The sequence below is a fragment of the Hemiscyllium ocellatum genome, chromosome 4, assembly GCF_020745735.1.
Source record: "Hemiscyllium ocellatum isolate sHemOce1 chromosome 4, sHemOce1.pat.X.cur, whole genome shotgun sequence".
In the NCBI taxonomy this organism is placed as follows: Eukaryota; Metazoa; Chordata; class Chondrichthyes; order Orectolobiformes; family Hemiscylliidae; genus Hemiscyllium; species Hemiscyllium ocellatum.
In genome coordinates, this window is record NC_083404.1 from 5,845,092 (window position 1) to 5,871,791 (window position 26,700).

Sequence of the window (26,700 nt, forward strand, 5' to 3'; positions counted from 1 at the left end):
GATATGCAGTTCGGCAATTTAAATAAACTTAAACATAAATCAATGATTTTGGATTTCATCATTATTTTTGCCCAAAACTACAGTGAAAATAAAACTCAACAAAAGTCAGATTACAGGCTATATCTATAACCTCCTTTACAAATTGTTGGTCATGTCCTCCCAGTGATGAATTAACACCTTTTCATACGTACTGCACTTACCAGACCAACTGATCAGTGCCAGGCAGAAATGCAGATTATTTTTCATTTCAAATGATTTACAAGACTGAACAGAGTACTGAGTGGGAACCTGCGTTCAGGGTATTAAGTTTAATAGAGTACTTGTTCCTAAAATGTACACGAAAGTGTGCAGAAATGACATAATATAAAGAAACTCATCTTTTAAAATGTGGAAAATGTAGTCCATATACAATAGGTTTAATGGAAAATGTAGACACACAGTGGAACATACAGGCTATTGGCACAAACTAAATGTTAATTACATGAATGTAAATTAATAACAAAGATTTATATGCTGAATATTGTACATAGCTATCACCTCAAACATTTCAAATGTCAAATTATCCATTGTTTTAATACATGTCATCTGACAATAAAACAAAACATTGCATTGTAACAGCAAGACATTGAGTACTCAAAGTGCAGTGAATAGGCTTTGACAGTTTTCCTTTACTGTTGCAAAATCAGATTAAAAGTCAGCACACTGTACATTGACCAGGGTGCAACATTTATGTACAGAAAAGACTGAATATTAATAAGTTTCAAGGATAAGTTGCACCAATAAGCATAATGAACTTCAGCATTCAGATGGAAACAAACCATAAAGGCATATGTAATGAAGGCTTTAGAATTTGAACAGAGAAATTAAGGCAAATGTATGCAATCCTTTAGGTCTCAAGCAAACTGCAAGTACTTGAAATGTCATTGAGATATGTAACATCAAAAAAAAAGGCATAATTCATGCACAATACTCTTTATATTAACAAAGAGATTTTCTGTACAACATTCAAGTGATAGAACTGAACGTGGGTACCCTATGTAGGATGCTGCAGAAGAATCCATCCAAACTCTGGTTTAAGCTTCACTTTTCATGTCATTTGGTTTGATGTGGAGCCATTGGAAGAAAATAATAAAACACATGATTGTGAGGCAATTTAAATTATAAAGGCAGAAGGGATGTCTTCTATTGATGATGGCTTAACTTTTCATTTTAGTGAAAATGCAGTATATGTAAAGCCTCTATAAACTGTTTCTGCATTACTGCAAATTGCACTTGACAATTCACCATAACAATGGGAAAACAGGCTCCCTGTTTCCACAGTCCTACGCATACCCAAGTCTGGCGCGGCTACAACCACCTGTCACCAATAAAATGACCTTGATAAAAAGTTTGCTGCTGTACTAAACCAGCCACCACCAACTTCCTGCTTACTCCCAACACGGGACACAGCATTGTCCTCATCCTTTGCAGGACTCTCATCTTCAGGCAAGTAGTCTGGTAAATCTGTATTCTCCTCCACTTCAACAGATGCACCTTGGAATGGAACCAGCATCTATAAAGTAAAGATTAAAAACTTCAAACAATACCGGTGAACAGCATTTGGAGGGGGTGGAAATATTTCCTTTGGTTGTTTTAAACGTATTCCTTTAAAATATACTTTCTATTTTACACATAACAGCAATTAGATATGCCAATAAAACACAGCAAAACATACATCAACTCTTTTGTGCAAGTTTTATTCTAAAGATTTTACAATGTTGACATTATTTTGATAAAATACAGTTGTACAGTCTAGTTACTGCAACAAGTATTTTTTTCTATTTCTTAACTTTTGTTTTGAATTCCATCATTCAACTCAACCATGAGCAAGTACAAAATCCAATCCATAATAAATGGGGAAATTACCCATAACACACTACCACCAAAACAAAAGCACTGGACATGCACAAATTAAACAGTATGGATTATTGCTGGAAACAATATTCTTTTCAGTACATTACAAACCTGAACTTGGGTATAGAAGGTGTTCAGGGAGAAAGTGAGGACTGCAGATGCTGGAGATCAGAGCTGAAAACGTGTTGCTGGAAAAGTGCAGCAGGTCAGGCAGCATCCAAGAAACAGGAGAATCGACGTTTCAGGCATGAGCCCTTCTTCAGGAGGGATCATGCCCAAAACGTTGATTCTCCTGCTCCTTGGATGCTGCCTGACCTACTACGCAACACATTTTCAGCTGTAGAAGGTAATCATCTAAAGTTTGCATTTGAATCAGAACCTTAAATGCAGTAAACAATGAGGAAAGTGTAACTACTTCAGGAGGACACGGACAGACCGGTGAAAAGAACAGACAATAGAGTAATAGAGATGTACAGCATGGAAACAGATCCTTCGGTCCAAACCGTCCATGCTGACCAGATATCCCAACCCAATCTAGTCCCACCTGCCCGCATCCGACCCATATCCCTCCAAACCCTTCCTATTCATATATCTCTTAAATGTTGCAATTGTACCAGCCTCTACCACATCCTCTGGCAGCTCATTCCATACACGTGAAAAAGTTGCCCCTTAGGTCTCTTTTATATCTTTCCCCTCTCACCCTAAACCTATGCCCTCTAGTTCTGGACTCCCCAACCCCAGGGAAAAGACTTTGTCTATTTATCCTATCCATGTCCCTCATAATTTTCTAAACCTCTATAAGGTCACCCCTCAGCCTCCGACGCTCCAGGGAAAACAGCCTCAGCCTGTTCAGCCTCTCCCTACAGCTCTGATCCACCAACCCTGACAACATCCTTGTAAATCTTTTCTGAACCCTTTCAAGTTTCATAACATCTTTCCGATAAGAAGGAGACCAGAATTGCACGCAATATTCCAACAGTGGCCTAACCAATGTCCTCTACAGCCGCAACATGACCTCCCAACTCCTGTACTCAATACTCTGACCAATAAAGAAAAGCATACCAAACACCTTCTTCACTATCCTATCTACCTGCGACTCCACTTTCAAGGAGCTATGAACCTGCACTCCAAGGTCTCTTTGTTCAGCAACACTCCCTAGGACCTTACCATTAAGTGTATAAGTCCTGCTAAGATTTGCTTTCCCAAAATGCAGCACCTTGCATTTATCTGGATTAAACTCCAATTACCACAGAGAAAGCCACAGGGAGCCAAAAGGTTACTGAAATTTGCAGGTAAGTTAATAAAAGTACAACGCATTCCTTCTGATTGCAGAGAATCAGTCCCCACTTGTCTTAAATTGGTGGTTAGCATTACTATTAGCATACTAAATGGTTATTCAGTAAGTAATGTCCAATCATGGAATCACTAGCAGTAAACATTTAGTTTGGGCCTTGCAAGTCTGGGCTGATTGAGTACAGTTAACACTGCCTGCTACAAACATCCAAAGGAACAGATTGTTGGATTTGATTGCCAGTTGCTGGGGTATGTTATCTATGTAGTTGGCATTGCATTGGCACTGAAATTGATACACAAGAGATTGCATGGGAGGCAAGACCTGTTATTGGAAAACACCATTCACGTAGCCAATGCAGGGAGGCAACGTGAAACTCCCTTTCACTGGTTATTAAAATCCATTTAACTAACTTGCACACGACCCAGAAATGGCGTGCAAAGGTATTCTGCTGAACAATAGCTATATAGGCTGTCCTGCTATAGCACACTTTTCACCAACACAAATTTGCAGTAATGCGATTGACGAATTGGGGACGCTGTTTCTAAAGCGTGAACTTTTAAAAGTGATTGGCTGTAATACGATTACATCACCGAAATTTTAAATGCTATTTCTAAAGCACGACTTTTTTTAGAAGGCAGGGGTGCACAAGAACGTAACTACCATGTTATAGCAGAACTTACTGTACCGATTAAACATGTACCATGCAAATGGGCCAAAGACTTTAGGTTCTGAAGAGTGCCAAGTCTATCTCAAATTAGGCTGGAAACAAGGTGATAGAGAATCTGTGGCATATTGAGTTTGTAGCATTAAGAAAGCATCCCTAGATATACGAGAGGATTCCTGATGAAGGGCTTTTGCCCGAAACATCGATTTTCCTGCTCCTCGGATGCCGCCTGACCTGCTGTGCTTTTCCAGCACCATTCTAATCTAGACTCTGATTTCCAGCATCTGTAGTCCTCACTTTTCCCTAGGTATACAATTAGCAATGGTGTGACATGACTTCAATTTAAAATACTGTTAATAGATTGATAGCCGACATAGTTTAGCAAAGACAGAGTTATGGATGAGTGAAACCTTACATGGGATAAGATATAGACATTATAGTTTTATACAAGCTGAAGTTGAGAGAGACTGGAGGGGGAGATGCCTGCCAGGGAAGCAGTGAAATAGTGGAATCTGTAGCTGCTGTGGGTGTATTGTATTAAGAACTTTAACTCAAGGCTCAGTCAAATCAAAGATTTCACTGTTACCTAAAAAATGTTTTCATAAATGATTCTATTCCGTGATCACTTATTTCTGAAAACATTTAGAACACTAATTGATCTCTGTTTATGAGAACTGTTTTATGGACCACTGCTGGGAAGAGAACACACTCCTACAAAACATACAAACAAGAAACAAGGGGCGACCACTCAGCCCCTTGAGCATACTCTGCCATTCACTATAGTCATGACTGATCTGACTTTAACCTCAACTTTACACTCCTGCATATCCCTGATAATCTCTCAGCCCTTTGATAACCAAGAATCTACCTCTGCCTTAAAAATATTTGACAATTCTGCATCTGCTACCTTTTGAGGAAGGGAATTCCAATGGCTTTCAACCATCAGAAAAAGCATGTTTCCTCATCTATTTTAAATAAATGCCTCTTCTGACTCTTCTAAAGTCCAGAGGATCCAGGTCTAGCTTATCTAGCCTTTCCCTAAAGATGCAATCCACTCAATACAGGTTATAAACTTTGAACTGCTTCTAACTCGTTAACATCCTTCCATGAGTATTGTACATAGTATTGCGCATTCGGTCTTACCAATGCCTCCTACAACTGCAACATTCCTGATTGCTTGTTTCTATTAGAATTCAATCCATCCAGTTTCACCCATTACTTTTGTCGTCTCCTTTATTTCACAACAGCACATGAAAATCTTTGATTTTCTAAAGAAGTTTCCAGCCATAAATAACAAAACTATCTACCCAACTGTGTTTGCTTAATACATTATCTTGCCTTCCCAAAACAAAACACACCAGAAGAACAGACAATCAGATTGTAGAATGCTTATTTACCTATCCTGGTCCCATTTTCTTGTAGTTGAAAATCTGTTGCTGGTTAAAACACAGCAGGTCAGGCAGCATCCAAGGGATAGGAATTTCCTATTCCTTGGATGCTGCCTGACCTGCTGTGCTTTAACCAGCAACACATTTTCAACTGTGATCTCCAGCATCTGCAGACCTCGTTTTTTACCCATTTTCTTGTAAATGAGGTATGCAATTCGGCAGAACAATACTGGGTGAGTTGTCAGCAGAAACATCTCCATGCTAGCCTTATCTGGAATACTTTAACAATTAATGGACTCTGATAGGCTGGGTGAAAGAAGTCCTGGTCAAGGCTCAAAGGAGAATAAACATGATGATCCCTAGTTTTAAAACCCTGAGCTATTACAGAAGAATGAGTTTTTATTGTACGTTGACAGAGTTTTGGGGAGAATTACCTGAAGTATTTAAAAAGGAAAATGTTGTAGAAACCAACTATTTGAATTCAACAGGCTAGCAAAATAAAGGCTCACACAGTGAACAAAGAAAGGAACCACAAGCAGTGTTTTCTACATTTAAAGGAGGAAGGTGTTGCAGACAGAAAAATGAAAAGCAATGTTTTAGTCAGCTATAACAAATAGACTGCAAGATTTCCCTATGATCATCTGGACAATTTTATAGTAAAAGAAATTTAATGTTCCCAGCCGTTATATTTTTTATTCTCCTCCTGCTAATTTTCACTTGTCTCGAAAGCCTTTATACATTTTCTTCCCTTCCCCAACCATAAATTTGTATTAGTCCTCTTTAATGTGAAATCAAATCTGATAAGGTAAATTCAATGTTCAGACTTCAAAACAACCAAGGAATTTAAAATAAAAAAATGACTTATGCACAAGTTTCACCTCAAATGCTTCTCAATGCTGACGCAGAGCTTTAAAATGCAAGTGTTTAGATATTACAAAACATCAGACAACTATTTTACTTGGGTATTAAGTACAGGTTTGTACACAGTAGTATAAACTTTCTTTGTAACATTAAAAACTTCCTCGTGATGGGACACAATATCAGAGCAAGTGGAGTCACTTATCAGATAACCAAAAGTAATTCCACAAACTGACTCAAGTTTGAGAAAATTTATCAGTCTGCAGAAGGATCTCATCACCAGGAAGATTTTTTTATTTAAACTCTATAAAAAGGTTGACCTACAACTACACAATTAAGAACTTTAGCTATAAAATTTATGTTCATAAAAGCCACGTGTAACCACAAAGGGCAATACATTTTTAATGAGAACCACTTAGGACAAACATAATGACCCATAAAGAGTAGGACAAGTTCAATGCATAAATCACACAGAACACTTGTTAGACAATCTGACAATACTTTATATTGTGATTATGTCTACATTAATGTTAAACCTTCTGTATTATCCAGAATACAGGATACTTCAACCACTTTTTTTAAAAAAGTGCCTCCAATAATTTAACCAAGTATTAAATTAGAAAATCTACACCTAAAAAATTTTCTGATGAATAACAAAATGTCTACTATTTACAAAAGAATGTGTGGAAGAAATTTACTGGTAAGTATAAGTGATAAACATACTGTTGTGCAAATGCCACATAAGAATAGAACTATGAGACAAGATATTGTGTACATCTCTATTGATTGCGCAGTTTAGAGAGCATTAATCTATCTTATTAAATAAAGTGTAGGCATTGACTCATAACCATGAGAACCTAGCCATTTTTAGGATCCAGCAAGTTGGTGGTATAAAGCAAAAAAATAAGCACACAACATCCAGAAAGAGAAAAGGATAAATAAGAACGAGAATTAAGATCTAGTTCCTCCCATATATCTTGTAGGTGCTCATTTTTGATTCAACCAATGTTTATTAATACCAAGAATACATTGTTTGTCTCTTATATTGTCACAAAAGACACAAGGGTCTTGGGGGCTAAAGAAGAAATATACAATGTTTAAAAAATGTTTAAGTAATCTCCCTAGTAGACACATCTTACCTCCTCTCCATTTTCATTTTTGATCACTTGTTGTGCTTTCAAAATTTTGGTTGCTGCAATAGCAGATGCCAGTGCCTACAATAAAAATAAACACAGGTAATGCCAGGAGTTAGGCTCGTGTTGAGTAATAGAAAATATGGAAAGGGTTTGACATTTCCAATAGTGTTTTGAGTAGGACCACAGAATACCGATCATTTTTTGATCAACTTCTGGAATAAAAGCATTTTACTTATCCAAGTAGTAAATAAACTATATAAATCTGCATCCTCTCCAGACGTCCCCAGCAGTACCCTTCCACCAACACACTCATTCATTTGGCTGAACTGGTCCTCACCCTTAACAATTTCTCCTTTGAACCCTCCCACTTCCTCTAGACCAAAGAGGTAGCCACGGGCACACGTATGGGCCCCAGCTATGCCTGTCTCTTTGTTGGCTACGTAGAACAGTTGATGTTGTGGTTCTGTTCGCCAATCTGGGAGTTTGTGTTGCAAACGTTTCATCCCCTTTCGTCCCAGGTGGCTCTGAGGATGTCACCTAGAAAAGGGATGAAACGTTTGCAACACAAACTCCCAGCTCGGCGAACAGAACCACAACAACGAACACCCAAGCTACAAGTCTTCTTCCAAACTTAGAACAGTTGATCTTCTGTAATAATACCAGCACCACTCCCCACCTGTTCCCCCGCTACATTGATTACAGCATTGGCGCCACCTCGTGCTCCCGTGAGGAGGTTGAGCAATTCACCAACACATTCCACCCTGACCTTAAATTTACCTGACCATCTCTGACACCTCCCTCCCCTTCCTGGACCTCTCCATCTCCATTAATGACGACCGACTTGACACTGACATTTTTTACAAACCCACAGACTCCCACAGCTACCTGGATTACACCTCTTCCCACCCTACCTCTTGCAAAAATGCCATCCCGTATTCCCAATTCCTCCGCCTCCGCCGTATCTGCTCTCAGGAGGACCAGTTCCACCACAGAACACACCAGATGGCCTCCTTCTTTAGAGACTGCAATTTCCCTTCCCACGTGGTTAAAGATGCCCTCCAATGCATCTCATCCACATCCCGCACCTCCGCCCTCAGACCACACCCCTCCAACCGTAACAAGGACAGAACGCCCCTAGTGCTCACCTTCCACCTTACAAACCTTCGCATAAACCAAATCATCCGCCAACATTTCCGCCACCTCCAAAAAGACCCCACCACCAGGAATATGTTTCCACCTTCCGCAAAGACCGTTCCCTCCGTGACTACCTGGTCAGGTCCACGCCCCCCCCTACAATCCACCCTCTCATCCTGGCACTTTCCCCTGCCACCTCAGGAACTGTAAAACCTGTGCCCACACCTCCTCCCTCACCTCTATCCAAGGCCCTAAAGGAGCCTTCCACATCCATCAAAGTTTTACCTGCACATCCACTAATATCATTTATCGTATCCGTTGCTCCCGATGCAGTCTCTTCTACACTGGGGAGACTGGGTGCCTCCTAGCAGAGCGCTTTAGGGAACATCTCCGGGACACCCGCACCAATCAACCACACCACCCCGTGGCCCAACATTTCAACTCCCCCTCCCACTCTGCTGAGGACATGGAGGTCCTGGGCCTCCTTCACCACCGCTCCCTCACCACCAGACGCCTGGAGGAAGAACACCTCATCTTCCGCCTCGGAACACTTCAACCCCAGGGCATCAATGTGGACTTCAACAGTTTCCTCATTTCGCCTTCCCCCACCTCACCCTGGTTCCAAACTTCCAGCTCAGCACTGTCCCCATGACTTGTCCGGACCTGTCCGACCTGCCTAGCTCCTTTTCCACCTATCCACTCCGCCCTCTCCTCCCTCACCTGTCACCTTCATCCCTTCCCCTAATCACCCATTGTACTCTATGCTACTTTCTCCCCACCCTCACTCTCCTCTAGCTTATCTCTCCACGCCTCAGGCTCACTGCCTTTATTCCTGATGAAGGGTTTTTGTCCGAAACGTCGATTTCACTGCACTTTGGATGCTGCCTGAACTGCTGTGCTCTTCCAGCACCACTAATCCAGAATCTGGTTTCCAGCATCTGCAGTCATTGTTTTTACCTATACAAATTGGGAGCGCAACTCTATCATTTCAATCCCTTTATTTTGTCGCTTTTTTAAAAAAAAATGAACGTTAAGAAAATAGTTAAACTAATTCTCATTTTTCTTTTTTGGAAGAGGTACCTCAGAAACAATTTAGGAGCACAGGTTTAGGAGTAAGTCATTCAGCCCCTCAAGCCTGTTCTACCATTCAGTGCTATTATGGCTGATCTGTTGCCCAACTCTGAAGATCTTTGCTTAGATTTATAATTAACAACTGATCCAGCATCCACTGCTGTTTGTGGAAGGAGTTACATACATCCACCATCCTTTGTATAATGAAGTGTTTCCCAACATCTCTCCTCAGTAGTCTGGCCCTAATTCTCAGACTATGCTCTTTGTTCTAGTCTCCCTAACCAATGGAAGTATCCTTATCTACCCTGTTTCTTCCTGTTAATATCTTGAAGACTGCACTCAGATTGCCCCTTAATTTTCTAAATTATAGAGAAAGCAGACCTAATTTGTGTAATCTCTCCTCATACCTTAACCCCCAAAGTCTAGTTTGTAAACCTGAAATAACTCCAGAGGCCGGTATCCCATCACCAAGTCACCCTTTATTTACACATGGGAAGTCCTCGACTCTTGCACAGCTTCTGAGGCAGCACCAGTGTCAGAGTCTCTGACACTCTTTTTATCAGCAGCCAGGGGCCCTGCTTGGCTCAGATTAATAACACCAATCAAGGAACTCATTTTCTATGAAGTCTACCTGGCTGACCTCGTTACAATCACTATAAAAACCTACACTGCATTCATGGCTATGTAAGGAGGTTAAAGATAATATAAGAGAAAAAAAACTAAGGCCTACTATATTGTAAAGGTCAGTGGCAGCTTGGAAGATCGGGAAACCTTTAAAGACCAAAGGTAGAACACCTCACTTACCAAGGGTATTCACAAGCAGTAGTCACATTTCTTTTAAAACCAGACTTACCTCTGCTTTTAGGTCAGAACGGATCCGTACAATACATCTTTTTACAGTCATTTGGAAAGTAAAACTGATGACACCTTTAATTTTCAACAATGCTTCTTCACACATATTTCTCCGTGACTAAAACAAAACCCCAAAAGATCATTTAAACCAAAAGAACAATCAATTTGAAATATTTCATCATGTAAAATTATAAAACTGTCAAAGTAAAAATGAACACTCATCAGCTTGAGAAACGATGAAAGACCCACAGAGTACATGGCTTTATTCACTCATGCTAAAAATGGAGTGCATTTATAAGCCCTATCCCCTCTAATGAAGCAATGTGTTATCATTGTAATTTGACAAAGAAGGTGAAAATGAACTTAATTGTGGTGCTGAGGAAATCTTTAAATTAGCAGCTGTAAATCACTGGCTCCTTCATGTACATTGCAAGTTTATCAAAATCATAAGAAGCAAACAGAAGGTCACCAACTTTAAGTCTGTTGTTAATTTGCAATGTTCCTGTTCTTTATTTTTTCCTCCTTTTATAAACAAGTAAATCAACAAAATATTATAGAACAGCAGCCAAGGCATCCACATCATTGTGTGCAAATTGCATTCACTTAGTCCATCCCACAGCTTTCACTTTATTTTCCTTTCTCGTATACATCTCTTTCAATATGATACTAAGCTAGAGGGAATAGTGAATTGTGGGGATGACGCTGAGCAACTTCAGAGGGACATTGACAAATTGGCCAAATGGGCAGACATCTGGAAGATGCATTTCAATGCAGAGAAATGTGAAAAAATGTATTTTGGTGGAAGAAACATGGGCAGACAATACAAGCTTAACGGCACAATTTTGAGGGGAGTATAGGAGCTAAGGGATCTCAGGATACACGTCTGGGCGAGTGGTGGAGGCGGATTCCACACTTAAAGTATGTGTACAGAGATAATCTGTACCTAAGATGTCGCCATAAATAGCGACATAGCAAACTTTTTATTGCACTCATTCGAGTGCACTTGACAATAAATTCAAATCAATAAAGCTAATTGATGAGTTTCAAACAGAGCTGGATATGTCTTTGAAAATGATGAATTTATGGGAGGCAGGGCAGAAGAATGGGACTAGATGGATAGTTCTTTCAGTGACTCATAGGTCAAATGCCCTCTGGCCAACGGTCATATGGTAAATTGTATGCTTCAATAACCATTTTGGACCCATTTCCATAACCTTTTGCCCTAACAACTCAAGTGTAAAAAGACTGTTACAATTACATCCGTTCTCTTCCCCACCTTCCTTCCCAGACCACCAGCTCTCACCTTCTATGCTTTCTTTCCTCCCCTCACAGGCTAAGCCCCTACTTCCCCTACTCTACTTCACTCCCTTCTCCCTAGATCCCTCTCCATCATTTCTCCTCCTCCGGTCTCTTCTTCACCCACATCCTTCTTCCCTCCTTTACCCACTAACTCATACATTCTCCCACCTTCCACATCCTCAGATCACTGTCTCCACTCCCTCTCTTTCCTTCCCATCCTCTTCAGCCCTGCTTCTTCCTCTGTCTCCTTCCTCTCATCTCTCCAACCCTAACCCCATCTCCAACAATCACCACCCTTCTTCTATTCCCCTGCCTTCTCCACTTACCCTCCCAGCCCTTTTCCTACCACACTCCCCTTCCTCTTCCATCCTCCCACCAAAGCTTTGCCCGTCCCTCCTCCATTGACTTCAAAAAGGAGAAATTGCTCTCAATGATTTGATTCCTTACCGCATCATCCAAACCATCTATCTGCAAAGTAACAGTTTTCGCCCGTTTGTTAGTGCTTCCCAAGAAAAACTGTGGTTTGCGTCTATGTGAATTATGATCATTTGTGTAGTCATACTCTTCAGTGCTCGATGACTGCAAAATCTCATACACTTCGTTTGCTAATTTCTTCGTTTCACCAGGTGTCGTCGTTCTGAAAAGAAATGATATGAAATGTTAAGCCTTTGAATTAATCCAAACACCTTCATAAGAGTCAGATTTACATAATAATGACCTTCCTTCTGACACATGTTCAGAAGTGGGATGTTCACTGTGCTTTACAATGTTCAGTACCTTGTGCAAAGCCTCTGTTACTGAAGGATTCCAAGCCCCCACACACAGTAAGACCTGGGCAATGCCACGCAAGTGCAAAGAATGGCCATCTCCAACAAGAGTGCAGATAACCATCTCCCCATGATAATCAGTGGGCTTTATCACCGACTCTCCTATCAACATCTAGGAGGGTGAAGCTGAACACAAGACGAAAATTGAAATCAACTGCACAAAGTCCTGTGAAATATTCTATTATAAAGCTATCAATATTTACCAGCAACATGTGCTGCACTTATAGGTGGTGCTACAATAGATCTTTCAGTAACATATCTGAGAGGGATTGCCCACGATTTTACGAATAACTCATGGTGCTGCACAAGAAATGCTAATCAGTACTGATCATATGAGATTGGTAAATGTATCCCCAGAATACAAATTTTGTCACATCAAAGCTTGCAGCATTCATCTCCATTGAGTAAAAGGACACCAAGGTCCAAAAGACATTTTTCCCCCATCTTTTACACAAACACAGAAATGAGATCGCTCATAACATAATGAAAAGGCTCCTTAGAAGAATATCCAAGAACGTAACCATTGCAGTTTTCAGATTCAGAATTAAACTAGCAAACCAGCCTTACTTTTGGATCACGTTTTGTAAACTTAGCATCATGCCGAGTTCGGTTTTCATTTTCTCTCTGCTGGAACGGCATTCTGCCAGATAGCGCAGAGCCTAAGGTGCAAAAGGGGAAAATAACATAGCTGAATTAGTCATCACTGACAACAGGAAAATCATTTACAATAACAACTGATAAAAACAATTAAGATATGTAGAAAATGCAAATGCAACTTTTCTAAACAACTTTACTCCTTTAATAGCATTACTTTAACACCCCTTTCATTAAAATCATACTGTAATCACAGTTTTAAGTGTAGCAGTTTCTGTCTTTCCTTCTAATTGCCTAAAACATTAATCCAGACACCCACATGCAACAATGGAAGGAAGGTATCTTGAAGCATTCTTGATAACAGGGTTATTACGGCAATATGAGGAAATTCTATTTTAAAAGATGAGGCATTTAAAGCAGCCGGGAAGTCACAGCCTTTAGCTGACAGACAAAATTGTAAATAATTCCACAATCTTGAGAAATTTGTTATCACTAAGAAAACAAATTTCTTGGTTTCCATCAATAAAATGATTAATATATCTATAACAATATGACTAAAGATAGAACAGTACAGTACAGGCCCTTCGGCCCTCAATGTTCTGCCGGCCTTTTATCCTACTCTAGGATCAGACTAACCTACATACTTTTCATTGTATTATCTTCATGTGCCTATCCAATAGTCGCTTAAATGTCCCTAAAGTATCTGACTCTACATTCCGTGCACCCACCACTCTCTGTGTAAAGAACCTATCTCCACTAAACCTTCCGCCAATTGCCTTAAAATTATGCCCCCTTGTGATAGTATTTCCACCCTGGGAAAAGCTCTCTAGCTACCCACTCTATCTACGCCTCTCATCAGTTTGTACACCTCTATCAAATCACCTCTCATCCTTCTTTGCTCCAATAAGAAAAAGCCCTAGCTCCCTCAACCTTTCTTGAGAAGACATGCCCTCCAGTCCAGGCAGCATCCTGGTAAATCTCCTCTGCGCCTTCTCTCAAGTTTCCACATCTTTCCTATAATAAGGCAACCAGGACACAATATTCTAAGTGTGGTCTAACCAGGGCTCTACAGAGCTGCAGTGTAACCTCACAGCTCAAACTCAAGCCCCCCTAAATTCAATCCCCCATTAGAATCATAGAGACGTACAGCATGGAAACAGACCCTTCAGTCCAACCTGTCCATGCCGACCAGATATCCCAACCCAATCTAGTCCCACCTGCCAGCACCCGGCCCAAATCCCACCAAACCCTTCCTATTCATCTACCTATCCAATTGTACCAGGCTCCACCACATCCTCTGGCAGCTCATTCCATACACGTACCACCCTCTGCGTGAAAAAGCTGTCCCTTAGGTCTCTTTTATATCTTTCCCCTCACACCCGAAACCTATGCCCTCTAGTTCTGGACTCCCCGATCCCAGGGAAAAGACTGTCTATTTATCCTATCCATGCCTCTCATAATTTTGTAAACCTCTAAGGTCACCCCACAGCCTCCGACGCTCCAGGGAAAACAGCCCCAGCATGTTCAGCCTCTCCCTGTAGTTCAGATCCTCCAACCTGGCAACATCCTTGTAAATCTTTTCTGAATCCTTTCAAGTTTCACAACATCTTTCCAATAGGAAGGAGACCAGAATTGCATGCAATATTCAAACAATGGCCTAACCAATGTCCTCTACAGCCGCAACATGACCTCCCAACTCCTGTACTCAATACTCTGGCCAATAAAGGAAAGCATACCAAACGCCTTCTTCACTATCCTATCTACTTGCGACTCCACTTTCAGGGAGCTATGAACCTGCACTCAAAGGTCTCTTTATTCAGCAACACTCCCTAGGACCTTACCATTAAGTGTATAAGTCCTGCTAAGATTTCCTTTCCCAAAATGCAGCACCTCGCATTTATCTGCATTAAACTCCATCTGCCACTTCTGAACCCATTGGCCCATCTGGTCCAGATCCTGTTGTAATCGGAGGTAACCCTCTTCGCTGTCCACTACACCGCCAATTTTGGTGTCATCTGCAAATTTATTTACTGTACCTCTTATGCTCGCATCCTGATCATTTATGTAAATGACAAAAAGTAGAGGGCCAGCACCGATCCCTGTGGCACTCCACTGTTCACAGGCCTCCAGTCTGAAAAACAACACTGCACCACCACCCTCTGCCTTCTATCTTTGAGCCAGTTCTGTATCCAAATGGTTAGTTCTCCCTGTATTCCATGAGATCTAACCTTGCTAACCAGTCTCCCATGGGGAACCTTGTCGAACGCCTTACTGAAGTCCATATAGATCACATCTACTGCTCTGCCCTCATCAATCTTCCTTGGTTTTACTTCTTCAAAAAACTCAATCAAGTTTGTGAGACATGATTTCCCACGCACAAAGCCATGTTGACTATCCTGAATCAGTCCTTGCCTTTCCAAATACATGTACATCCGGTCCCTCAGGATTCTTTCCAACAATTTGCCCACGCTCGAGGTCAGGCTCACTGGTCTGTCATTCCCTGGCTTATGTTTGTCGCCCTTCTTAAACAGTGGCACGTTTGTCAACCTCCAGTCTTCTGGCACCTCACCTGTGACTATCAATAATACAAATACCTCAGCAAGAGGCCCAGCAATCACTTCTCTAGCTTCTCGGGTACACCTGATCAGGTCCTGGGGATTTATCCACTTTTAACCGTTTCAAGACATCCAACACTTCTTCCTCTGTAATCTGGACATTTTGCAAGATGTCACCATCTATTTTCCTACAGTCTATATCTTCCATATTCTTTTCCACAGTAAATACTGATGCAATATATTCATTTAATATCTCCCCCATTTTCTGTGGCTCCACACAAAGGCTGCCTGCTGATCTTTGAGGGGCCCTATTCTCTCCCTAGTTACCCTTTTGTCCTTAATATATTTGTAAAAACTCTTTGGATTCTCCTTAATTCTATTTGCCAAAGCTATCTCATGTCCCCGTTTTGCCCTCCTGATTTCTGTCTTAAGCATACTCCTACTTTCTTTATACTCTTCTAAGGATTCACTATCTATCCTGTCTATACCTGACATATGCTTCCTTCTTTTTCTTAACCAAACCTTCAATTTCTTTAGTTAAAAAAAGTGTTGCTGGAAAAGCACAGCAGGTCAGGCAGCATCAAAGGAGAAGGAGAATCGACGTTTCGGGCATAAGCCAGGGCATAAACGTCGATTCTCCTCCTTTGATGCTGCCTGACCTGCTGCGCTTTTCCAGCAACACATTTTCAAGCTCTGATCCCCAGCATCTGCAGTCCTCACCTTCTCCTTAATTTCTTTAGTCATCCAGCATTTCCTATACCTACCAATCTTCTGTTTCATCCTGACAGGAATATACTTTCACTGGATTCTTGTTATCTCATTTCTGAAGGCTTCCCATTTTCCAGCCATCCCTTTACCTGCGAACATCTGCCTCCAACAAAAGCTTTCGAAAGTTCTTGCCTAATACTGTCAAAATTGGCCTTTCTCCAGTTTAGAACTTCAACTTTTAGATCTGGTCTATCCTTTTCCATCACTATTTTAAAACAAATAGAATTATGGTCGCTAGCCCCAAAGTGCTCCCCCACTGACACCTCAGTCACCTGCCCTGTCTTATTTCCCAAGAGTAGGTCAAGTTTTGCACCTTCTCTAGTAGGTACATCCACATACTGAATCAGAAAATTGTCTTGCACACACTTAACAAATTCCTCTCCATCTAAACCTTTAACACTATGGCAGTCCCAGTTGAGGTTTGGAAAGTTAAAATCCCCTACCATAACTACCCTATTATTTTTATAGATAGCTGAGATCTCCTTACAAGTTTGTTTCTCAATTTCCCTCTGATTATTAGGGGGTCTATAATACAATCCCAATAAGTGATCATCCCTTTCTTATTTCTCAGTTCCACCCAAATAACTTCCCTGGGTGTATTTCCAGGAATAGCCTCCCTCAGCACAGCTGTAATGCTATCCCTTATCAAAGATGCCACTCCCCTCCTCTCTTGCCTCCCTTTCTATCCTTCCTGTAGCATTTGTATCCCGGAACATTAAGCTGCCAGTCCTGCCCATCCCTGAGCTATGTTTCCGTAATTGCTATGATATCCCAGTCCCATGTTCCTAACCATGCCCTGAGTTAATCTGCCTTCCCTGTTAGGCCCCTTGCATTGAAATAAATGCAAATTTAATTTATTAGTCCTACCTTGTCCCTGCCTGCCCTGACTGTTTAATTCACTTCTGTTCCGCTTATGCTCGAAACCTTCCTGATGAAGGGCTTATGCTCGAAACGTCGAATTCTCTATTCCTGAGATGCTGCCTAACCTGCTGTGCTTTGACCAGCAACACATTTGCAGCTGTGATCTCCAGCATCTGCAGACCTCATTTTTTACTCTGTTCTCAGCTGTACCCATCTCCGATCGATCTCTTTCCTCATTATCCCCCTGGTCCACCACCACCATCCCCAACCCCCCCCACCCCAAAAGAGATTCCAATGATCCAAAAATGTGAATCCTTCTCCCATACACCAGCTCCTTAACCATGCATTCATCTGCTCTATCCTCCCATTCCTGCCCTCACTAGCTCGTAGCACTGGGAGTAATCCAGATATTACTACCCTTGAGGGCCTCCTTTTTAAATTTCTGCCTAACTCTCTGTAATCTCCCTTCAGAGTCTCAACCTTTTCCCTTCCAATGTCGTTGGTTCCAATGTGGACAATGACCTCTTGCTGGCCCCTCTCCCCCATGAGAACATTCTGCACCCTCTCTGAGACATCCTTGATCCTGGCACCAGGGAAACAACACACCATTTTGCTTTTTCTCTGCTGGCCACAGAAACATCTGTCTGTACCTCTGACTACAGAATCCCCTAACACAATTGATCTCTCAGAAGCCGATGTACCCCTCGTGGCATTACAGCCAATCTCAATATCAGAAATTTGCTGTTCGCGCTGCGTTCCCTGAGAAACCATCACCCCCTACATTTTCTAAAACAGCATACCTGTTTGAAATGGGGATATCCACAAAAGACTCCTGCCCTAGGTGTCGACCTCTCTCACCCTTCCTGGAGTTAACACCATACGCCTTTGACAACCCTATCAACTTTGGTGGCAACTTTCAGGGATCTATAGGCATGGACCCCAAGATGCCCCTGTTCCTCCACACTGCCAAGAATCGTGCCTTTAACCTGTATTCTGTATTCAAATTTGACCTTCCAAAGTGAATCACTTCACACGTTTCCAGGTTGAACTCCATCTGCCACTTGTCAGCCCAGTTCTGCATCCTGCCAATGTCCCATTGCAACCTACAAAACCCTCCACACTATCAACCACTCCACCAACCATCATGTCATTGGCAAACTCACAAACCTCCCCTTCCACTTCCTCATCCATGTTATTTTTGAAAAATCACGAAGAGCAGAGGTCCCAGTGAGAACGTGTACAGGGTATGAACAGGTCGGGAAAGAGTCAAGTTCTAAGTTTTGTGAAATGAGGTTCAGCTGAGTCGGACTCAGATTATGTAACAACTTGCAGTTAACAATGGGGTGCTGGAGTCAAGGGTAATGGGTAAACGAGGTGGAAAAGCATTCATTATGTAAAGCCATTTAACAATAGTGGAAGAATTCAGTACGTAAGGTCAGTTAACAAAGGTGGAAAATATTCGTTATGCGAAGCCAGTTAAGGTTAAGAACATTCATTATGTAACAACAGATGGCTTAATCTTCACTGTTGATGCTCGCAGATTGTAACGGTCACCCAATCAATATGTATGTTGCCTTATCTGGATGCTCCTCTCTGCAAAATGACTATATAATTCATTAAGAAACTGCTGTTCGAGAGAGAAGACCGAGAACTCATGTTGCTGTGCACATGGATGATCGTTCTCTTGCCCTCCAGGGCCCAGAATAAAGATGAAGGAGGTAAATTATATTGTGTCTCTGAGCGTTTTGCTTCCACTGAGGGGGGAGAAAATGGGATGGCACCAGAACTGATCCCTGCGGAACACCACTGGTCACTTAGCTCCAGGCTAAATATTTTCCATCCACCACCACCCACTGTCTTCTATGAGCCAGCCAATTCTGTATCCAGCCAGATTTCCCTGTATCCCATGCCTCCTTATGCTCTGAATGAGCCTACCATGGGGAACCTTATCAAACGACTTGCTAAAATCCATGTCCACCACACCCACTGCTCTACCTTCATCAATGTGTTTTGTCACATCCTCAAAAACATTCAATAATGTTTGAGAGGCGTGACCTGCCCCTCACAAAGCCATGCTGACTATCTCGAATCCTTGATGGGCCCTACCCTCACTCTGGCTATCCTTGTGTTCCTCACATAAGCGTAGAATGCCTTAGGGTTTTCCTTAATCATATCCGCTAAAGCTTTTTCATGCCCGCTTCCAGCTCTCATATCCATTCTTCAGTTCCTTCCTGGCTACCTTGTAACGCACCAAAGTCCTGTCTGATCCTTGCCTCAACCTTAAGTAAGCCTCCTTCTTCCTCTTCTGGATCAGTGGTGCTGGAAGAGCACAGCAGTTCAGGCAGCATCCAACGAGCAGCGAAATTGACGTTTTGGGCAAAAGCCCTTCTCCTTCCTCTTGACTAGATGTTCCGCATCCCTTGTCACTTATGGTATTTTCAACCTACTATCCCTTCCTTGCCCCAGTATGACAAGCCTGTCCAGCACTATCAGCAAGTGCTTCCTAAATAACCTCCACATTTCTGGCGTGTGTTTCCTAAGAACATCTGTTCCCAATTTAGGTGCCCCAGTTCTGGCCTAATAGCATTGTAATTCCCCCTCCCCCAATTAAATACTTCCCCATACTGTCTGCTCCTATCCATCTCCATAGGGATAGTAAAGGTCAGGGAGTAATGATCACTATCACCAAAGTGCTCTCCCATTGAGAGTTCTGACACCTGGCATGGTTCGTTGCCAAGCACCAAATCCAATATGTTCCCCCCCACCCGCCTATCTACATATTAAGTCAGAAACTCTTCCTGGACACACCTGACAAAATCTGCTCCATCCAAATTATTTGAACTAAGAAAGTTCCAATCAATATAAGGGAAGTCAAAGTCACCCAAGACAGCAACCTTACTACTTCTTCAGAGTTACCGAAGTGTGTGAGATCATGAGAGGCACGGATAAGATGAATGCACTCGATGACTAGAGGGCATGTGTTTGAGGTTAGAGGGGAAAGAATAAAAGGGAACCTGAGGGACGAGTTTTTTTTAAACACAGGGTGCTACACATTTGGAATGAGTTGCCAGTGGAAGTGGTTAAGGCAGGTACATTAACAATATTTAAAAGGCATTTGGACAAATACTTGGATATGAAAGTGTTATGAAGATGAGGGTGTACTTTAAGAGAGTTAAAAGCAGCAGAACTAATGGACACAGCACCAAGTGTTCTCAATAAGACAACAATGTAACACATGCTCAAACAACTCTATTAACTCGCTGCCTGAAGACAAAAACAAATCTGAATTCTGCTAATCAGTTTAAATAGTACCCCGAAAAATATCAAGCTCCAGTCCAGTTCTGACTTTGGTATACTGACAATCTTAAAAGCCAATGACACAATCCAATGCTTTGAGGGGATAAGAGCAGGGAAAATTGAACTGTTGAGAGGAGAACCAACAAGCCCTGCATGTTAACAGACTGCCTGAAAATAGCTCTTTTTAAAAGGTAACTCAAAACTGCTGACACTTTTATATAGAACAGGTGGCAATATTTGTGGCTGGGAAGTAAAGAAAATATTTACTTCTTCATAAATATTCAAAATAGTTAACATCTTACTTTGTAAAGCAAGAAGTTTCAAAAGAATTTACAGTACCCGTACGCAAAAAAAAGAGTTCTTTTGCAGGTTCTAAGTCATAGTTCTCTGTCAAGCAAAACCACCCGGCCAGTCTGATTTTTTATGTCAAAACAATTTAATCTTAAATCATAGTCATAATATGCTGGTGCTATGCCTCTTCATGCTCAACTGACCATGAAAGAAATTGCCAGCGCATCTCACAGTCAATACAGGTGCCACTCTCCCGCACTCTTACTGTGTTTCTCTTTGTTCAGCTTGAGGCAATGCCATTCTATTCTTCTGTCATTTGCCACATAAGCTGGTTAGTAATAAGTACGCAAAGTAGGATTATGATATGATTTTGAATATTTCCTGTGTCCGGTAAAATACAATTATTTTCCAGGCAAGTTCTTCTGCCAGGCAATGCTGGAAATTCTTTAATTTAAAGCTGCAAAACTTATCATTCCCATCAGTCCAAAACAACTGACCTATTGTCCCGAGACAATGATTACTCATCTGAAATGCTGCAAACTGCCACTTAGCACAATACCAATCAAACCCTTTAAAAAAGGTTATATTTCAATGTGATTATCTTTCATTATTTAAAATTCCAGTGTATAGGCCTGTTCCAGTCAACCTCTCTTCATAGGACGGCCTCTGCTAAATTGTTTGCTGTTTACTTTGCTAAATTTCAATGATTCATGTCCAAGAATACCCAGATCAACAAAAATTCCAGAACTGAGTAGGCTGTTATTTGACTTTACAAGTAGAGACAAAGACCAAGCAAGGAAGTTAAGGTAAACATTTATAAACAAACATGGTTAGACTTCCAATAGATTGTATTTATTTCTGAGCATCACTCTTCAGGATGAATGAAAATGCTTTGGAGAAGATTTAATCAGAATTCTAACAAAGATGAGGGCCATCAGTAGAAACGAGAGAAGTTACAATTATTCTTCTTGGAGCACACAACTAAGGAGTAACCGACTACAAAATCACATCTTGTTTTGTTTTTGAATTTGTAAGCATGGGCTGATAGAGGACAGTCTGTACTGCTGAACATTACTGACTGTGCCAATTCTGCACACACCATCAATTAAAGAAACAGGAGTCATTTACACATGCTTGAAGCAACATACATCATGCAGGGATTCATTCCTTGCAAAAAGGAATATGTTCAAGCCTTAGCTTTTTATATAACCAGGAACTTAGGAAGTACTTGGTTCCCAGTTAACTTCTCCATGGCAATACCACAAATTGAATTTCCAAATAATCAGAACTCTTTTTCTTTCCTTTACAAATTGCTGCAATTGTTTAAAATTTGGCATACTTGCAATTGACCTGATGAGTATAAGATGAAATGCTTTGGTAACATCTCTCTCAGAAAATATTCAAGTTCAATAATTGTTACAATTGCAAATTTTTTCAGGAATTACAAGAGGGAAAAGTGAGCTAATACTTAGTAAAACTAACAGAGAATGCAGCTATTAATTTAATCTCAGAACAATGCAAATTGACAAAACCCAATAATCCCATTTGATTTTTCCCTACTTGCACTAGTAAAGCTCTTAGTTAACAAAAGTTGTAAATTAACTATAAACATAAATACAAAAGTGATACAGACGAGATCTTTTGGTAGATGCTGAACTTGTATCAATAATTTTGAAAACCGAAGTACATACAGCTGAAGTAAATTAACACTTACCAAAAGTGCAGAATAAACAACTTGAGGATTTGAGTGGTCTAGGAACAGGATTAACCCAGGCAGACATCCCTGATCCTGAACAATTGCTCGCCTGTTTAAGGGGTCAGATGCTAAATCTTGCAGCTGGTTTACTACTGCTAGGGCATCAGGCTCCCCACTCATCGTGCCACCATCCACTATGCCACATGTGTTAAGCAAGTTTCTCAAAAATTCCCTGCAAAACAAACACACATTAGGCCAATGACAAATTGAATACAATAATAACATTTAGTTAAATTTGAGCAATCATTTCCATCTTACACACTCAGCAGTGAGTAATTTTTTATTTAAGCCATCAACGTAGACAACTCGGGTTGATCATGTAGCAGTGATTCACATGTTAGTGAACTTTTAAGTAAATGTCATTCACAACTAATCAGATTTTTAAAAAGTGCCATTTCATATGTACTCCAAAGTACTAAACCCAGGTGAAGCTACAGGATTTAGACTACAAGAACAGCCATTGCAGTACCCAAAGCCCAACTACAAGAACAGCCATTACAGTACCCAAAGCCCAACTAAAGTAGTCAGAGTCTTGTTAAAGAAAACCAGAGTTGAAACACCAGAAATCAAGAGCAGTTCATCAACTCTGACAAACAAACAATCATCTAGACTCAAAACGTTAGCTTGCATTCTCTCCATGGATGCTGCCTGACCCACTGTGATTTCCAGCATTTTTTGTTTCCAATTCTGATTCCAGCATCAGCAGAAATTTGCTCCAACCAAGAGCAGTTACTTCAATATAGAGTTGATGGTACGGAAACAGACCCTTTGGTCCAATCAGTCCATGCGATCATTCCCTGACTAAACTAGTCCTACCTGTCTGGATTTAGTCCAAATCTCTCTAAACCTTTACTGTTCATTAATTTTTCCAAATTTCTTTTAAATGTTGCAACTGTATCTGAATCTACCACTTTCTCTGGCAGTTCATTCACATAAGAACCACTTTGTAATATACATTCCCTCCCCCTCTCTCCCCGCCCCCCCGCCCCCGCCCCACACATCATTTTTAAAACTTTGCGATTTTGGAGAAAATTTGTAGCTCAGATTGTGTTCTGGTTGTAAGTTTGCTCACTGAGCTGGTAGATTTGTTCTCAGACGTTTTGTCACCGTGCTCGGTCACATCATCAGCAAGCCTCCGATGAAGCACTGGTGCTCTGTCCCGCTTGCTAGTTGTGTGTCTTGGTTTGTTGTAGTGGGTGATATCACTTCTTTTGCTGAGGCATTGGTAATTGAGGTGCAAATCGAAATGCTTGCTAATGGAGTTCCGGTTTGATTGCCAGGCCTCTAGGAATTCCCACACATTTCTTTGTTTAGCCTGTCTCAGTTTGCATGTATTGTCCCTCCTCCTCTACGTAAATGGATACTAGTGATAGTTGGTCATGTTGTTTTGTGGCTAGTTGGTGCTCATGTACCCTTCCACCTATCGCACTTCCAACGCCCCTCCCCAAGTCCCTCCTCCCTACCTTTTATCTTAGCCTGCTTAGCACACTCTCCTCATTCCTGAAGAAGGGCTCATGCCCAAAACATCGATTCTCCTGCTCCTTGGATGCTGCCTGATCTGCTGCGCTTTTCCAGCAACACATTTTCAGCTCGTGTATCCTGGTGGTTAGATTCCTGCCCGTCTGACGACGTAATGTTTGTTGTGGTTCTTGCAAGGTATTTTTTGTATGACGTGTATTCTGCTGGTTGTTGGCACAGGGTCCTTTAAATTCATCAGGAGTTGTTTCAATGTGATGGTAGGTTTGTGGGTTACCATGGTGCCTAGGGGCTGCAGTATTCTGGTCGTCATCTCTGAAATGTCCTCAATACATGGCAGTGTGGCGAGAGTTTCTGGACGTGTTGTGTCTTCTTGTTTAGGTCTGTTGTATAGGATTCGGTGACTGCACTTATTGGGTACCCATCGTTTCAGAATATGCTGTTTAGGTGTTTTTCCTCAGCTCGTGGATGCTGCAATGTGTTGCGGCTCGTTTAAATAATGTCCTGATGCAGCTCCTTTTGTGGGTGCTGGGATGATTGCTCCTGTAGTTGAGTATCTGGTCAGTGTGTGTGCTTTCCTGTAAACTGTGGTCTGTAGCTCTCTATTGGCTTTGCATTCTACCATGACATCTAAAAAAAAAGGACAGGCCATGCTTACACACAGCAATAACACGGACAATTCAGATATTTGGATAAAGAATCTTCGGACTGAGCACTCAGACACGGAAAAAGCCGTCTGAGTGTGAGGGATGAAGTTCAACCACAGGGACGCAGACAAAAAGGACTTCTGAGCAGCACTGGGTGAATTATTAGAGGCCTGGCATTCAAACTGGAACTCCATTTACAAACATCAATATGGACCCCGTTTACCAATCTCTCAGAAAAAGAACTGGAAGAGATATCAGCCACCACAACAAACTAAGACAGATAAATGGAACACAGGACAGAACACCAGTGCTTCACAGGAGGCTCACTGATGTTACCTAGTATGGTGATAAAACATAGGAGAACAAACCTACCAACTCAGAGAGTAAACTTACAAGCTTCTTAAAACGTTCTCCTCTCACCTTAAAAATATGCCCCTAATTTTGAACTCCCCCACCCTGAGGGAAAAGGTCCTTGTCATTCACCTTTCTTATGTCAGTCTTTTCAGACTGGCGGCATGTGACCATTGGAGTGCCACAAGGATTGGTGCTGGGTCCACTACTTTTTGTCATTTATATAAATGATTTGGATATGAACCTAGGAGGTATAGGTAGTAAGTTTGCAAATGACACCAAAATTGGAGGTGGAGTGGACAGCGAAGGTGGTTACCTCAGATTACAACAGGATCTTGATCAGATGGGCCAATGGGCTAAGTGGCATGGATGGCAAAATCACAAGGGGCCTGGATAGGATAAAGAGACAAAAGTCTTTTCCCTGGGGTCAGGGAGTCCAGAACTGGAGTGCATAGGTTTAGGGTGAGAGGGGAAAGATATAAAAGGGACCTAAGGGGCAACTTTTTCACACAGAGGGTTGGACATGTAATGAATGAGCTGCCAGAGGTGGTGATGGAGGTTGGTACAATTGCAACATTTGAAAGGTATCTGGATGGATATATGAATAGGAAGGGTTGAGGGAAATGGGTCGAGAGTGTGGTACTGGAAAAGCACAGCAGGTCAGGCAGCATCCGGGCAGCAGGAAAATTGATGTTTTGGGCAAAAGCCCTTCATCCCTGAATGGCTTTTGCTTGAAACATGGATCTTCCTGCTCCTTGGATGCTGTCTGACCTGCTGTGCTTTTCTGGCACCATACTCTTACTCTAACCTCTAGAATCTGCAGTCCTCACCTTCACCTTTAGAGGTATATGGGCCAGCAAGTGGGACTAGATTAGGTTAGGATTTCTAGTTGGCATGGACGGGTTGGACCAAGAGGTCTGTTACCGTGCTGTACATCTCCATGATCTTATAAACCTCACTAAGGTCACCCCCTCAACCTTACATAATTTATCAAGAGGGATGGTGCCAAAATGGAGAGAGACTAATTAGTAATTACTGCTGGCAAACCTTCTTGTGTGATGTAATGTTCTCATTTTAGTCTTATATCCAAGGTCACAGGGTTCATGGAAAAAAGCCTTGGGTGTCCTCTACAAAAACTGCCTTATTCGTTGTAAGCCAGCAACTGTGATTGTACACCTTTAAAATTTTACACACACGTAAACCACAAAAGAAAAACCAAAACCCGTTTGGTCAAACACTTCTTTCAAAAATAGCCGGGAAGAAGCTCAGCCCGACATTGGGGAGAGAGAAAAACAGGTTTATTCAGTGAAAAACAAGACGAGATTCTAAGTGCGGGCCTAAACTCCGGCAACGTTTTCTTTTAAAAAGAAAAAAAGAAAGATGCCAGCCCTAAAACAGTGTAAATGAAATGAAAGCTGTGATGGGAGTGTGTGAGGCCGGGGAGGGAGGCTGTCACGGTGGGGGCCGGGCCCCGAGGCCGCATGGGCCCCGGAGTCGAGTACACGCCTTGGCCTACCTTGTTCCTCCCGGTCGGTGGGCGGACAGGCGGCCGCTCCTGTACAGTAACCCCGCGCCGATCGGTAACCCGCGTCCCCCGCCCCCGGCCCAAGCAGCTCCTGCTCTCCTCAGTGATCGCCGCGGTACCTGCTCCCAGCCCGGGCCACCCACTCACACCGCGCCACCTGATT

The 26,700-nt window shown here is 41.8% G+C and overlaps 1 protein-coding gene across 1 annotated transcript; it reads right to left on the reverse strand.

Moving 5' to 3' along the window:
• Positions 1-367: 367 nt before the first annotated feature.
• On the reverse strand, positions 368-26,693 carry armc1 (armadillo repeat containing 1). The gene is made up of 7 exons (XM_060824091.1): positions 26,529-26,693; positions 22,497-22,710; positions 12,984-13,075; positions 12,037-12,226; positions 10,292-10,408; positions 7,237-7,311; positions 368-1,552 (listed from the first exon to the last, which is right to left on the reverse strand). The coding sequence occupies exons 2-7, from the start codon at positions 22,656-22,658 to the stop codon at positions 1,361-1,363; spliced, it is 828 nt and encodes a 275-aa protein (XP_060680074.1). The 5' UTR covers positions 22,659-22,710; positions 26,529-26,693; the 3' UTR covers positions 368-1,360.
• Positions 26,694-26,700: the final 7 nt, after the last annotated feature.